Source organism: Priapulus caudatus, unplaced genomic scaffold (assembly GCF_000485595.1).
Source record: "Priapulus caudatus unplaced genomic scaffold, Priapulus_caudatus-5.0.1 Scaffold151, whole genome shotgun sequence".
Classification (NCBI taxonomy): domain Eukaryota; kingdom Metazoa; phylum Priapulida; class Priapulimorpha; order Priapulimorphida; family Priapulidae; genus Priapulus; species Priapulus caudatus.
In genome coordinates this window covers 234,101-250,828 of record NW_014577212.1, presented here as the reverse complement: position 1 = coordinate 250,828, position 16,728 = coordinate 234,101, and the positions used below count along the sequence as shown (strand labels likewise).

The window sequence follows — 16,728 nt, the reverse complement described above, 5'->3', positions numbered from 1 at the left end:
GGGATGATGTGACATCACCTTTCTTTCTTTGAGGGAGCTCTGTCGCATTGCAGTGGCAGCAACAACACAACACAACACAATCACACACACCGGACACAACACAAACACAAACAACCAACACACAAACACAAACTAACACGGCACGCAAATACAAAGCATTATTAGCATATGCACAACAATGCAATGCAGTAACAATGCAACCGACACGCAAATTAAACGTCACAGATGTAAATACAATCCCGTGTATATAAACGATGATAGTGACGGCCACATTGTCTTTGCTGGCAGACGGAACTGAAACTTTTAAGGAGCAGCGTGCGCAGACGCAGTACAGTCATTGTATTAACCGCACATGAGGGCATCAATAAGCAAGGGCACTCTTTGTGGCCATATGGGCTCTCTGCTTGGTGCCTCTGCACACATGGTGACTATCCTCTTTAAGGGTGGATCATCTGATAACTCCGATAAAGTTCAGAGCTGTTGCGGTGGGGGGGGGGGGGAACCCTCGTGTCTAGATGGTGCTAGCAAGTAATGAGTTGATCACTCATATCTCATCCTGTAGATGGCGTCGCTACCGAGTAAATGAGTTTACATCATTCTCTCGCTATAGTGGCGCTACGCGAGTCAAAGGGAGTTGCTGCTTAGTTTCGGTTTATTCGATTAGATTAATTACCGTGTGCAAGTGCCAGGCAAAGGACTACAATCACTGAAGGACTTGCGGCCCGGTTTTTTGCGCGCAGCGCATCGCTCGCGCCAAGCCGCGCCCGCATAGCAGCGAATACCGCCCCTTTTTGTTCCACTTAGAGCAGATACTTAGACAGGGTCTGAAAACGCCTCGAGGCGAAAACTGGCGCGAATTCCAATACCGTCCATTTCTGGGATGGACGGCTTGAGGCCACTGCCAAACGGTCCCTAAACCTTTTTGGGAGTGCGCGCCTCAATGCTAAGACGTAGTTGGCTCCTACAGAGATAAATTCAGCTAGAAATGCTGTGAATCAGACGACTGATCGCGCTCGTCATTGGCCGCTACTGCGAGTGACAGGCGCTACTGCGAGTATACGTGTTATGTCTATCACAGAGTTTTTTACGAAGTGTCGTACGGCGGCTCCACGTGGGTGGCGGGCCAGATGCCTATCTCCGAAAGTGCTGACGCCGTGCCGGCGCCTGACTGGCGTATGTGCGAGGTTTTACCAACCTATTGACCTTCGCGCTGCCGTGGCGACGGCACGTCGTGCAAGCACCTGAGCTAACGTCGCGGGCGAATACTGCAGACACGTGGTGGTCTGGCGTGCCAGTTTTTACACGTAGCTAAGTAGAGTACTGGCAAGCAGCAGCAGCAACCCCAAACTCGCGCCCTGCCCGCGCAGCGCGGCTCTGCAGCAGCAGCAGCAAATGCCCCCACCCAAGCCGCCATAGCCGAGCCGGTGTGATGACGAAAACTGCGCGATGTTACGCTTGCCCGCTATACGGATTCGCGGCGTGGCTGACCGCCCTCCTTTTGGCGGCGCAAATTCGTATAGCGGGCAGCGCGAGATGCTAATTACAACACACCGCGGTCGCGTGCGCCAGTCCGCGGAAGTGCGTGGCTTAACCGCTCTCGGCGTCGGGGAACAACGCATCTTTTGCGCAACGCCACCTGTATCCGCGTCTCTCTGGTTGAGGTAGATGATTAGTAACAACTGTTTCAAAGGGCATAGATTGTTGGAGGAAATTGCATGTCTAAATCCGCTCCACACGCTACCCTTACATTTATTATGTGGCAGACATTGTAGAGTTGCTTATGCAACCTTTAGTGTATGTTTTTGCCTCTGTGTGTCACAGGTGTGGGACACAAGTACTACATACAAATGCATCAAAACACTGGAGCGACACACGGCATCGTGTTGGCACTGTGTCTTTATGGTAACAGACTGTTCAGCTGGAATCAGCTGATAACATGATTAACGTAAGAATCCATGATCACATATTTGGCCGTGCAAGCACTAATTAACTAGTATATATATATATATATATATATATATATATATATATAACAATATATGAAATATATGTATATAATTGTTTATTTGTTGTTCATTCATGTGTACCCTCACTTCTAACTGGCATAACATTCTTGTTGGTTAGGTGGGGCAAAATTGTGTTTTTCTGACGCAATATTTATATGTGCGTGTATAAGTTTGGTGATCGTGAATTTGCTAAACTGTGCACACATAACTTTTGCTGTTGGGCAGGTTTGGGACCTTAGCACGTTTGAATGTGTTAGGACAATCCAGGCCAATGACAATCATGTGTGCACGTTGGTGCCATCACACAACTGCCTGTTCAGTGGCTCGCTGAAAGTTATTAAGGTATTTCCCACAAGGATCTTAATTATAAACACGAATATTATACATATGTTTCAGTGTGCCTGTGTGTTAATTACATTAAAATTAAATGTATGTCTAACATCTCCATATTCAGGTGCTAGATGTAGAGAAGAAATTGCCAATTCACTGGAATTTAGGTTCTTTTGTGCCTCTGCTGCTTACATCGTGTTGATCGTTTATCCTGCAGGTGTGGGACATCAATACGTTTGAGCTGAAGACAACTATAACTGGGATTAACCACTGGGTTCGTGCGCTGGTCGCCTCTCAGAAACACCTGTACTGTGGCTCCTACCAGACAATCACGGTAACACCATTTATCACTAATAGCTGCAACTCATTACCACACACATAAACCTAGCTTATGAAGTGACGGGAATCCAGACGAACCTATTTCTGCCTAATAGGATTTGATATTTTAACAATCCAAAGGAACTTATTTTATTAGTTGAATAATGTAATTATTACCATGTGGATAGAGAAGGAACAAGTAGTTAACATTGAAGAAACAAGTGAAATGAATCAACAAGTTATCTTGTTTGATTAAGGCATGTAAAAATTCAACCTTATGTCTTGTGCTTCAAAAGTAGCTTTGTCATGTCATGGTCAAATAATCTAATAATTGCTGAGGCTAAGCAATAGAAAGTATTGTGTTTATGATAAGTCTGTTATCAAGGACACGACTTTGTCCGGCTCATGAAAGGCAATGTATGCAATTTCTTTTTGCTGAATACTAGAATACATATATATAATACATGATACATAAAATATAAAATATATGTGCATCTATACGTCTATATACAGTTCTATGAACATTCTCTATGTATTCTTATATTTCTAGTAGTTCAGATTTTTTATCCTTCTCATGTAGATATGGGATCTAGACAAGCTGGAATGCGTGCACATACTAGAGACCTCTGGTGGCAGTGTGTACTCGATTGCTATTACAAACCAGTACATTTTGTGTGGAACATACGAGAACTGCATTCACGTAAGTATGGTGGACCGAGCCTGTGCACGCATACACACCTTGCTGCAGATATGGGAGAACGGATGAGGCAAGGTCATGCATGTCAGTGACACTATGAATTTAGACAAGCTATTCATATATAGTGAAACTTCAATGATTCAAGACATAGCAAACTATGTAGATCTCACCTTGTCAGCCACTGCTGCATCTTAATATGATTTATGTTGCGTTTTTTATATCGAATTCCTATCCTATATTCCATACTAATTTTGTTCACCTTGCGTGTTTTTGTTTGTTTATAAAATACACTATGGTCTTAGAGGATGTGTAGTGCAGATAAAAGGTAAATTAAACTATGTGTGGATAAGAAAATGCATGCAATTTTGCGGTTATGGTTTGCGGTATACTTCTTTTAAGCACTTATAAACTTGTACAAGTCCTACACCGTGTGTTCACATATTGAGGATTGCACTTGCCCAAGCACTCATAAGTCTTACAGCAAGTGTCACTGTGAGTGTCACAGCAAGTGTCACTGTGAGTGTCACAGCAACTGTCATTGTGAGTGTCGCGGTGAGTCTCACCGTGTTGTGTCACTGTGAGTGTCGCAGTCACTAAGTGTCACTGTGAGTGTTACAACATGTGTTGCCGCAAGTGTCACTGTCAGTGTCACTGTATGTGTCATAGCGAGTGTCACTGTATGTGTCATAGCGAGTGTCACATTGTCATCGGCAGGTGTGGAACCTCGAGTCGTACGAGCAGATATCGAAGCTGACTGGACACACGGGCACCGTGTATGCTCTCACCGTGCTTAACACCCAGGCCGGCACGAAGGTGTTCAGTGCCTCCTATGATCGCTCGCTGCGGGTAGGTGTGTCACAGCTGCCACACTCACTGCGTGCGTGTGTGGCAGGGGGAAGGTGGGATGGTGTCGGTGGAGGAGTTTGCGTGTGGGTGGGAAAGTTTGCGCACTAGCGCAAGTTGTGTGCGTGATGCGGGGAGGTCGTGTATAGGGTGGGGTGAGGAGGTTTCTGGAGTAGGGCAGGCTATGTAGGGGAGGCTCTGTGTGGGATAGGGTAGGTCGTGTATAGTGTGGGGTGGGGAGATCTGTGGGGCAGTGCAGGTCGTGTATAGTGGGGGGGGGGTAGATCTGTGGGGCAAGGAAGGTCGTGTGTAGGGTGGGGTGGGGAGATAAGTGGTGCAGAGTAGGCTGTGTGTGGGGTGAGGGGAGAGTGTGTTGAATGATAAGAAATATTATGTGAGGTTGGAGAAGTGGGAGAGGGAACAAGTGTATGCAGGAGGGACGGTTAGAGACCGGGATAGTTTAGTAAACTTCAGATGAGCAGATTTCTCGATGGTTAAAGTGAGGTGGTATGTTAATGTGCTGGGTACCCACGTGTTACCGCATACGCTGTCTTACATAGATTTGGAGTCTGGATAATATGCTCTGCACACAGACGATGCTGAGACACAAGGGTAGCGTTACCTGCCTAGCAGTGTCACGTGGCATGGTCTTCTCAGGTGGTGTTGACAGCACTGTCAAGGTAAGCTCCAACCATCCTTCTTAATGAGAGTATGCTCCAATCATTAAGCTCCCAACTTCAACTATCAGGGTGCGATGGCCAAATCCTGAACTTGGTCTGTATCTAATGTGAGCGTATGGTTCATAATTCTCCTACTAGCTTACTTGCATGGGTATGAGTCAGTCATTAGTCTCATTGAGGTGTAGCATGTTACTGTCATGGTATCGTTCTGTAAACATTTGTGAGCATAATTCCACTATGCTTTGTGTTGGTTGTACTCGGCCTACGTTGTTAACCATTACTTACGTTGATGCTTCTGTCGTTGCAGGTCTGGGCTTGAATCTAAGAAACCTGGCTCTCATCAGTATAGTAGTTCTGATGCTGGCGTCACAATTGCTGCAGGGCACCGTCTGTTTTCGAATATTGCTCATCTGTCGATTGATTGCTGATTGCTGGTTAGCAGAGTGTGAGATTGCACGCAGTATTTCGTAGTTGGTATCTTCGTGTGTTGCTAATCAGTCATCAGGAGGTATTCAGGACATGGCGATCAGCAACACGCACAATAAGTGGCTGGTTACACTTAACGTCGTCTCTGACTCTGGTACTATTTTATCAGGGCGCTGATTTAGTTTTTATCATAAAATGCATCTGCATTGCAGCAGTACTAGTGGACTGTGCGTACGTATTTGCGTGCGTGCGTACCTGCTCATGTGCATGCATGTGTGTGTGCGTGCTTGCAGGGGCCCGTTTGATAAAGAATCTATGATCACTGGAAGCCGATGGCTGATATCGTACTCTGTATGACAATTGATGAAGCCACCAGCCTCACTGCACTGTGGGGCACTAGTGTTATTTGATGATGGAAGATAGAAGTAACATAGGCCTTTTCTTTTGCCTGGCGTATGACATTTGTGGATCACGGGCTGCCTGCTGCAGAGCCAATGACGACTATATTTTTGTACAGTAATTTTATCTGCATCTAGGATTATAGAATTTATAACAGCGTGTACAATACGATTTCGTACACTGTGTACGAGGGAATGTTTTTAATGCCAAGGTAATGTGTTATGGAAGTTATTCGTGTCATATGAATTTTTATATGTCAAGTTGAGAATAGGCAATATATTTTTATCTTGTGTGTATGGAAGCACTAATCACAAAGTAAGATGGGGGAGGTGGTGCTCAGGAGGTTGATATCCCAATGCACGCGAGCCATTGGGAATGTGAATTCTGTAATCAAGCAATGGTGCCATTAACGATTAAGGATAGCAGGAGTAACTTATTGTAGGGTAACTTGTCCATCAGATGGCCAGGCTGTTATGTCGGTCTATCTATGGTTCAGTAATCTATGTTCACTAATCTTGAGATCATGCCACCACCATCGTACAAGCATGCCGCGAATGAATTTAATTGTTATCTAGAAAATTCTCTTCTGTCGTTGCATGCGCACAAATGATTGTTTTCCTCAAATCGTGAGAAATCCTAGGTTGTCAGGGTAACGATGGAACAAGACCAGCACGTATGCTGAAGGCTTCCTCGGTAAGTGAGTCGCTCGCTAATTGCTTTCATTTTAATTCTACACCTGTTCTCATCATAGAACGGTGCCATCGTTGTGACTACGGGCGAGAGACTGGTTGCTAGGGAGCTAAGCTCCCATCTCCGTCACTCTAATGGGTTTTTGTATCAGAAATGTACAAATGTGATTGAATCGCAGCTGATCCGAATTCTTAACGACCACACGATTGCACTGCCCTGTTTTAAACTGGTTAATAAATCGCCTATAACAAACTACTACGTGTGTTACTCGGTTCTTACAGCTGAACGTTAACAGGTATTATTGATGAGGAGTGCGTATAAATAAGTATGATACGTACGTACGAAAATCCTATTGTATATTGAAGTCATACAATGGCCATATAGCATGTGTTACCACTTCGGAGCGTCAAGATCTGTCGTGCGTAATATTCGTACTGACATCCTTGTTTTCTGACGTTTTGTCAGTCTGGCTAGGATTCTGCCATTCTTACGAGCCCCACACGGATCCTAGTGAAGAGGTCTATAACTCTTGGGTGTTAGCACACCGATCGATTGGTTAGTGTTAATAGCAGCAAGACGCATTTGTTTGTTTTAGCCGTGCAACTGCAGTGCAAGTTTATTTTACATATATAATAATTTTACTTATAATACATTATAACTTATACGTTACAACCTGCCAAGTCACATAGCCATAAATGATATAGTTGTATATGCAATAGGAATATGGGAAGAGTAAATATATCAGATATCAGGTCCGTGGCTAGCGAGAGGGTTGCCAGTGGGACCTTGCCCACAATATTATATATTAAAACATTATTATATACTAAAACATTAGACTATATATATTTAATATGATCATCACAGAAATGTGCATCAATCTGAACATTGATTATGATTTCTATTACGATCACAGATTAGGAAGCGCCTGCTTAAGTATGTAGGCTATCACAACAGAGGTAGGCTATCACAACAGCTGTACAGTAGGCTATCACAAATATTGCTAGGACTGGTCATCAATACAATCTGTACACTGTGACAAAAATCTGCCCGATCTCATATTTTGTTTGTTTTAAAGAAGCAGATTTAAATTAAATGTATTATATGAAACCTGAAATCTCAACAATGGCAGATGTAGTTATGTATAGTATGTAGGTGTCTCGTATGTTACACCCTATTCCTCGTATATTTCAAATATAAATTGATGTATATGGTAAAGTATAAGATTAGTATAAATGAAATATAAAAATTTATTAAAAATGATTTATGCACGCATTTTAAATTGTAATTTTTTTCAAATATTGAGAATTCAGATCTGTTCTCCTCTCCCACTCTCGCTTCGCTGCTGCTTTGCTCGCCGTAGCAGCTTGTCTGCAGAATTATATATGTATAATATATATTAATTTAATTATTACCCACTTTTTTTAAATCTTGATTCACCCCTGCAAATACAGCTACGTATTCATGTCAAACTTGAGTAAATCGTGATTTAAGCTAATACAACGAGGTAGTACTTCAATTGTTGACAAAAAAAAGATAGAAATCTTCCAAATGAACTTGTCGAGTTTGCTCAGCATGTTCCTTCATTCTGGTCGCGCAATGCTAACCCTCTCTACACCATGGGCGCAACCACTGGGGGGGGTCGGGGGGGTCACGACCCCTCCGACTTTTATGTGGACCTCCCCAACTTCTGGAAGACCTTATTTTCTGAGAGGTCCAAAATAGTCCGATAAGCGTTTATTATCGTGAAACATCCATATTTCACAGGTTAAAATAAATAAAAACCCCAGGTGGTCAAGTGCAGTGTGATAACTGTGACTCAGATTCAGATATCTAAATAGAACCCTTGTTAATATCATTTAGATTCGACCTACATAGTACATTCAATCTCACGTGCATGGAACGAGCACGATATTCATCACGCGTTCGCAAGCCAACTGTGTTATAGGCACACACACAAAATATAGGCCCATCTTCACACAAGCGGCGCGTCGCGGCGCGGCGCCGTTCACCCTTACCTTCTAATCTATAATATCTTCTGGCGCAGTCTCCACTGACACTGCACGGCGCAGGCCTGGTTTCACGGCGATGGCGAAAGTCAAATAAGTTTGACTTTTACCGGCTGACGTGACGGCGAAAAGACAATTGAACCAATCAACGCGATTGTTTTTTATCACGTGTTCTGGAATCGATATTGAAGCAATTGCAAAGGATTTTGTTGCAAAGTGTGACTCAAGGAAGGTCACATTTGGTTTCTAACACTGTTCTCTGTTTTCACGTGTCAGGCATTTTTTGCATTATTATTTTCATCATTATTATTTTCCTCTTCATCTTAATCATGCTAACTGTGTCACACAGTTAGCACAGTCTGTGTGTAGCTTTACTACTAGCTTAATATAATTAATAAAAACATTTTGGTATTTTATGTATACATGATCCTAGTAATGTCATTCATGACATCACAATTATGCAACACTTCCATCAGCACGCTGAAATACGTGATATTGAACCAATACGTGATATTCGCTCGCCCGCAGATCACGTTGCTATTGGCTGCTTGTGACCCCCCCAACTTTCAACACGTGGTTGCGCCCTTGCTCTACACACACGCCATCTAACATACACCTGACAGAGCCTACTCCCGTCGCGTGTTCACAAAAGACGACAAAAGATTAGATAACTCACGGCGTGAATGCACGATGTGCGCTTAGAACCTACAAGATTGATTCTATTTGATGATATGGCCACCATATATGTACCGTGCCAACATGGCCGCGACACCCAACTCTCACAGCGAGCCATCAGTTGGCGATGATGATGCGCTTGCGCTTGAGCTCGACGGGCGCGTCCAGATTGATCTCCTTGTACGTATCCAGGTCCTCCTTCTGCGTCGCCTTCATGAATTCCATTAGCCTCTCAATCATGACGTCCACCTTTTCCGTCATCTCGTCACACTTCTCATCGACAGGATCAACAGCTGCAGCAACAAACGTACCAACGTGCGAGCTTACGAACTGCTGCGTATAAAATCGCAATTCCTGGTTCCTCGTAGTCTTGAAAATCCTAATCTCGAACATTTATCCGATACTTTCCGGTTTTTAGATATTTAAAACCATCCGATCCCGCGTCCGGGAAAAAATAACTATTCCCCTTTCTTATAGGATATCTGTGGCGGTACCTACCTTCGACGTACATGTGTCTCGGGTCGCCCTTCGAGTCGGGCACGGTGAGGCCCATGACTGCCTTCATGCGCATCATCATGAACTGCATGATCTCATATTCGTTCTGCTCGCGTCGCATTTCCTCGCGAGTGTGCGCGAACGCCTCGATGACGATCGCCAGAATGATGTTGACCAGGAGCACGTTGACGATGAGTGAGAAGATGAAGTAGAAGACGGGACCGAGCAGGCGGTTGGTATTGTATAGGTCGTCGAATTCTAGGTCTATCACGTGGCGAGAAGTAGTACGTGAGAGCGGGCAGGCGCAGCGTATTATATGTAACGCGGGTCGAACACACACAGTGTTGTACAGAGCCTCACGTACTACTTCTTCGCTATGTGAAAGACCTAGAATTCGACGACTTCTAGAACTAAGTATCATGTAGAACTACGTAAACACGATATAATTACATATATACCAGTATATGTACCAGACGCGACGCGCGGGAGAACGTGAACTCACCCAATGTGCCCGCTATCAAGAACAGCGATATGACCGACTGCCGCCAGGTGGCGAACTGGGCCACCGCCCGTCCAAAGACGAGGTGTGCGAGGATGGAGAACGGCACGTAACAGAGCAAGAAGACCAGCATGAAGTTTCCGAGCGGCTTCTTGAGGTACTGGAGCGTGCGCGAGAACGAGGCTATGCGCTTGTTGAAGCTTAGCAGACGCAGCAACTTGATCGTGGCGATGAACAGCACGATCGAAATGATGGTGATGTACATCTGTAACCAGCAGATGGCGCGCGCGGCGTCGCAGACGGATTAGCGGGGAACAACGGATATTGATTCACATGAATCGATGCCAATAAGCCAATTCCGCATTTAGACTGCGCATGCTTGGTAACCCCGTTTTGTAGCCAGGTCATAGATTTTAACTACCCGCTGTAATAATATAAAGGCAGTCGGCACTAGAAATGTAAATGTTTCACAGTGTGTTATGGCGGGATGGAGGGTCCTACAAACGGTGTATGCAAATTGTAGCCACACAAGCTCTCTGCTTCTGTTATTCCTATAGTTATATGTTATTTATTGTAGAATATTCGGTAGCCAAAGAATCCTGCTACGCTTTTTAAAATGCATAATTGGCTTAATAAACTAATCGAAATGTATTAATACGCATATAGTTTGCTAATCAAAACACGTCGATACAAATATGTTGATAAGAATAAAAAATTATAAGTTGTTACGATTATGTGTTGGTAGGGGTTGTTGATACGCTTCGAGCAGTATTTATATATAAACATGTAAAAGTAATGTCGGAGTCGATGCAATTAGGAGAGCAAGAGAAAAACAATGACGGAGACCAATGATTGTAGGTGTCTGCGGACGTGTGCATGTACGCGTGTGCACGGACGTACGTATCCGACCGTGCGTGCATCTGTACGTGCTTGCTTGCATGCGATCGTGCGTGCGTCGCGTCTGTACGTGCTTGCTTGCATGCGATCGTGCGTGCGTGCGTCTGTACGTGCTTGCTTGCATGCGTGCGTGATCACGTCAGTGTTTGCTAGGTGCGTGCGCTGTCGTAGACACACACCTCAGTATAGGACACCAGTGTATTGAAGTTGACAAACTGATAATGATCCTCGCGAACTGACTCAGCGCTAGGCTGCCAAACACGGCGCGTAACCATAGATGATGACGGAAGTGAAGGACAGCAGCACCACGGAGATATCTACGATGTTCCACACATCCTACATGACGACCGCCAGCAAACACAGCCGATCAAACAAACCCGACAGATGTGATTGAACTTTGCACCTGGTCAGACCCTTGATTCGACTGATGCTCTCATTTACGCGCATTATATAAAGTTATTATCAATACGATATTAGATACGACGTTATTGCATAAGCATATACCTAATTGGTCGTAATTCTAGTAATATCCACAAAATAATATGTTTAAGTAATTAATTTAAAAACTCGGCTTACCTTGAATCTGTGCGCGCACATTGTGATTGCGTGAAGTTACAGGCAACCCTCGAGCGCCTACATGTTGGCAAATGTAGGGAGTCTACGCAAGCTTCGCAAACCGTCGTGAAAGCATTTTGTGCACAGCGATACGTACCCTGAAGAAATTCGCCTGAATTGCAGAGTGTCTTCAACGTTTTCAGCGGTGAAGTACAAAAGAAAAATGACCGTGGTGACCTCGGCGATGATGATGACGATAGCCATCGGCCGACGTACGGGTCGACGCGGAGCACGTCGACATGTGGCATCTGAAGGACACCTAGAACGCAAGCAGACACTGTCACACACCACACACACACACCACACACACACACACACACACACACACACACACACACACACACACACACACTGATCACACCTAGAAGCAAACCGATGCCGGTCACACACACTGATGACACATAGAACGCAAAACAGACACCGTCATGCACACTGAATGACAACCTAGAACGCCAAACAGACACCGTTCGGTCCGTCACACACACTGAATGACACTTAGAACACAAACAGACACCGTCGATACACACTGATGACCCTAGAACTACAACAGACACCGTTCATACACACTGATGACACCTAGAACACAAACAGACACGCGTCATACACACTGATGACACCTAGAACACAAACAGACACCGTCATACACACTGATGACACATAGAACACAAACAGACACCGTCATACACACTGATGACACCTAGAACACAAACAGACACCGTCATACACACTGATAACACCTAGAACACAAACTGACACCGTCATACACACTGATGACACCTAGAACACAAACAGACACCGTCGGTCCGTCACACACACTGAATGACACCTAGAACGCAAACAGACACCGTCATACACACTGATGACACCTAGAACGCAAACAGACACCGTCACATGCACTGAATGACACTTAGAACGCAAACAGACACCGTCACACACACTGATGACACCTAGAACGCAAACAGACACCGTCACACACACTGATGACACCTAGAACACAACAGACACCGTCACATACACTGAATGGACACTTAGAACGCAAACAGACACCGTCACACCACTGATGACACCTAGAACGCAAACAGACACCGGTACACACACTGAATGACACCTAAAACGCGAACAGACACCGTCACACACACTGAATAAACCGTAGAACGCGAACAGACACCGTCACACACACTGAACCATGGGGCGAACTCAAAAGATACCTCCACCCTCTCTGTCTGTCTGTCTGCCTGTCTTTCTCTCACTCGCCTGGCCACCTTAATTATTTCATCATCGCGACCGCTCAATTATAATTATTCCGTCACCACAGCCCCCCACAATGACCCTCCCCCCCCACCCCTCTTAACCCGCTCCTCCACCGCACCCGTCGGACGCGCTCACTAGGGGCGGTGTGCGCCTTATCTCCCTGCGCGGGAACTCAAACAGCGCCTCGCGACGACAAACAGATTAGAAGCCGGTAGTAGAGGTTGAATTGAGGAAGACGGCGCGCGTGAGCTGGTCATCCAGTTGTTGGCGCTCAGCTCGGCGAGCTTGTCGACGATGTCTGCGCGAGATAATCCGAGCAGGGCGACGTAGCCGCCGCCCCAGTACCAGTACATCTCACCCCAGAACGGCGCGCACGACAGGTCTGAGCGCCGTGTTGTACGTGTAGTCAGAGTGCGCGGCTTGGCGCTCGGCAGACTCCTGCATCAAAGGTATAGGTAGAGGTGGTGTAGTGATAAATATATTAATCAGATATAGATATATCAGGTCAGATCAGACAGAAAATAGATTTATCATTCAGGGGTTAATAATGATAATGAATAATTATTAATCCCTGATATCATATAGGCCCCCTATAACATAAATATGTGTGTGTGCAGATATGTATGGTGTGGCAATGGGAGGGCGTATATCGTCGTAGTCGCCTAGATGTTTTGTCTCCATAATAATGATATAATGTAATGTAATGTAATGTAATTTACTGTAATGTAATGTAATTTACTGTAATGTAATGTAATTTACTGTAATGTAATGTAATTTACTGTAATGTAATGTAATGTAATTTATTGTCATGTAATATCATATCATATAAAAATTCAATGAGATAAAATCTGAAATCTGAGTTCAATAGAGCGCAACTAAAATACCATACACGTGATTATTTATCTAAAATAGAATTACTCATAATAAAAATCGAATTAAGACTGACTCATCTGAAAGGCATCAACACAAGAACACCTCGATGACAAAATCATTAGCGATTGTGATCACCGCGTGAGTACGCGCAACATTGATGGATGCAGCTGACAGTTTGCGAGCAGACTCAGCAGACGATCATCGTTGTGCATATATGTGAGGCGCTGGCGTCGCATTAGAGCTATACATGGCACTATTCTATCTATTTCCTCTCAAATGTATTACTAAATTCATTACACTATTCTCAAATTCCCTCTCGATTACTACGCTTCATTGCCGAGTGCTCAGTAAACGCGCTTCAAACACATGGAGTTTCTCATTTCGTAAAGACGCCGCCATTTTGAGATGAGCCGTCGGCGTCGAGCTTACTTGAGTAGTTGAGCGGGGCCCAGCCGATGCCGTAGTCTCCCTCATCCTCGTTACTGAAGCTGTACTCGGTATTACAGCGGGTTGTCAGCAAATTCATCGGCTTTGGCACATCGCATGAGTCTGTAAACGAGGTGGCAGCAACGGTCGACTGTCACTCCATATGATTTTACGATCAATTCACACCCGCCATACTGTAGGCCTACTGTACGCGAGTTTCTGTACTAAACGTGACCGTAGCAGATTAATTTCTGTGATATGTCGGCAAGTGGGAAGTCTTTCTCAATAACACACCAAATGTCTCTTCCTTACGATAGTCATGATGCACACACACACACACACACACACACACACTGCGTCTGTACGTGCTTGCTTGCATGCGATCGTGCGTGCGTCGCGTCTGTACGTGCTTGCATGCGTGCGTGATCACGTCAGTGTTTGCGTGCGTGCGTGCTTGTCGTAGACACACACCTCAGTATAGGACACCATGTTCATGAAGTTGACAAACTGATAATGATCCTCGCGGAACTGACTCAGCGCTAGGCTGCCAAACACGGCGCGGTAACCATAGATGATGACGGAAGTGAAGACCAGCAGCACCACGGAGATATCTACGATGTTCCACACATCCTACATGACGACCGCCAGCAAAACACAGCCGATCAAACAAACCCGACAGATGTGATTTGAACTTTGACCTGGTCAGACCCTTGATTCGACTGATGCTCTCATTTACGCGCAGTTATATAAAGTTATTATCAATACGATATTAGATAACGACGTTATTGCATAAGCTATACCTAATATGGTCGTAATTCTAGTAATATCCACAAAATAATATGTTTAAGTAATTAATTTTAAAAACTCGGCTTACCTTGAATCTGTGCGCGCACATTGTGATTGCGTGAAGTTACAGGCAACCCTCGAGCGCCTACATGTTGGCAAATGTAGGGAGTCTACGCAAGCTTCGCAAACCGTCGTGAAAGATTTTGTGCACAGCGATACGTACCCTGAAGAAATCTCGCCTGAACTTGCAGAGTGTCTTCAACGTTTTCACGGTGAAGTACAAAAGAAAAATGACCGTGGTGACCTCGGCGATGATGATGACGATAGCCATCGGGCCGACGTACGGGTCGACGCGGAGCACGTCGACATGTGGCATCTGAAGGACACCTAGAACGCAAGCAGACACTGTCACACACACACACACACACACACACACACACACACACACACACACACACACACACACACACACACACACACACACACACACACTGATCACACCTAGAACGCAAACCGATGCCGTCACACACACTGATGACACATAGCACGCAAACAGACACCGTCATGCACACTGAATGACACCTAGAACGCAAACAGACACCGTCGGTCCGTCACACACACTGAATGACACTTAGAACACAAACAGACACCGTCATACACACTGATGACACCTAGAACACAAACAGACACCGTCATACACACTGATGACACCTAGAACACAAACAAGACACGTCATACACACTGATGACACCTAGAACACAAACAGACACCGTCATACACACTGATGACACATAGAACACAAACAGACACCGTCATACACACTGATGACACCCTAGAACACAAACAGACACCGTCATACACACTGATAAACACTAGAACACAAACTGACACCGTCTACCACACTGATGACACCTAGAACACAAACAGACCCGCGTCGGTCCGTCACACACACTGAATGACACCTAGAACGCAAACAGACACCGTCATACACACTGATGACACCTAGAACGCAAACAGACACCGTCACATGCACTGAATGACACTTAGAACGCAAACAGACACCGTACACCACACTGATGACACCTAGAACGCAAACAGACACCCGTCACACACACTGATGAACCTAGAACACAAACAGACACCGTCACATACACTGAATGACACTTAGACGCAAACAGACACCGTCACACACACTTGATGACACCTAGAACGCAAACAGACACGTCACACACACTGAATGACACCTAGAACGCGAACAGACACCGTCACACACACTGAATAACACCTAGAACCGCGAACAGACACCGTCACACACACTGAACCCATGGGCGCGAACTCAAAAGATACCTCCACCCTCTCTGTCTGTCTGTCTGCCTGCTTTCTCTCACTCGCCTGGCCACTTAATATATTTCATCATCGCGACCGCTCATTATAATTATTCCGTCACCACAGAGCCCCCCACAATGACCCCTCCCCCCCACCCCTCTTAACCCGCTCCTCCCCACCCGTCGCGGACGCGCCACTAGGGGCGGTGTGCGCCTTACCTCCCTGCGCCGGGAACTCAAACAGCGCCTCGGCGACGACAAACAGAATTTAGAAAGCCGGGTAGTAGAGGTTGAATTCGAGGAAGACGGCGCGCGTGAGCTGGTCGATCCAGTTGTTGGCGCTCAGCTCGGCGAGCTTGTCGACGATGTCTGCGCGAGAATATCCGAGCAGGGCGACGTAGCCGCCCCCCAGTACCAGTACATCTCACCCAGAACGGCGCGCCGAACAGGTCTGAGCGCCCGTGTTGTACGTGTAGTCAGAGTGCGGCTTG

General features: G+C 45.5%; 2 protein-coding genes across 2 annotated transcripts in view; one reads left to right on the top strand and one right to left on the bottom strand.

Annotated features, from left to right (window-relative positions):
* LOC106806280 (E3 ubiquitin-protein ligase TRAF7-like) overlaps nt 1-6,644 on the top strand; it is a 23,628-nt gene extending 16,984 nt beyond the window's left edge. The window contains exons 14-19 of the mRNA XM_014808160.1: nt 2,232-2,348; nt 2,554-2,670; nt 3,235-3,354; nt 4,066-4,197; nt 4,755-4,874; nt 5,182-6,644. Coding sequence (XP_014663646.1) covers nt 2,232-2,348; nt 2,554-2,670; nt 3,235-3,354; nt 4,066-4,197; nt 4,755-4,874; nt 5,182-5,193 — 618 coding nt within the window. The 3' untranslated portion in view covers nt 5,194-6,644. The remainder of the gene's footprint in view (nt 1-2,231; nt 2,349-2,553; nt 2,671-3,234; nt 3,355-4,065; nt 4,198-4,754; nt 4,875-5,181) is intronic.
* A 2,348-nt stretch (nt 6,645-8,992) lies between these two features.
* LOC106806271 lies at nt 8,993-16,477 on the bottom strand. The gene is made up of 6 exons (XM_014808148.1): nt 16,457-16,477; nt 15,136-15,299; nt 14,598-14,756; nt 10,036-10,329; nt 9,569-9,992; nt 8,993-9,363 (listed from the first exon to the last, which is right to left on the bottom strand). Exons 2-6 carry the CDS (start codon nt 15,286-15,288, stop codon nt 9,188-9,190), a joined length of 1,206 nt encoding a protein of 401 aa, XP_014663634.1. The 5' UTR covers nt 15,289-15,299; nt 16,457-16,477; the 3' UTR covers nt 8,993-9,187.
* Nucleotides 16,478-16,728: the final 251 nt, after the last annotated feature.

Bases quoted from the DNA above. Each gene is read 5' to 3' on its own strand.
- LOC106806271 (XM_014808148.1), bottom strand. From the start codon at position 15,288: ATGCCACATGTCGACGTGCTCCGCGTCGACCCGTACGTCGGCCCGATG. The intron at 10,330-14,597 runs GTGTGTGTCTAC...TGCTGGTTACAG, and splicing joins ACATGGTGTCCTATACTGAG to ATGTACATCACCATCATTTC. The intron at 9,364-9,568 runs GTAGGTACCGCC...TTGTTGCTGCAG, and splicing joins GAGACACATGTACGTCGAAG to CTGTTGATCCTGTCGATGAG.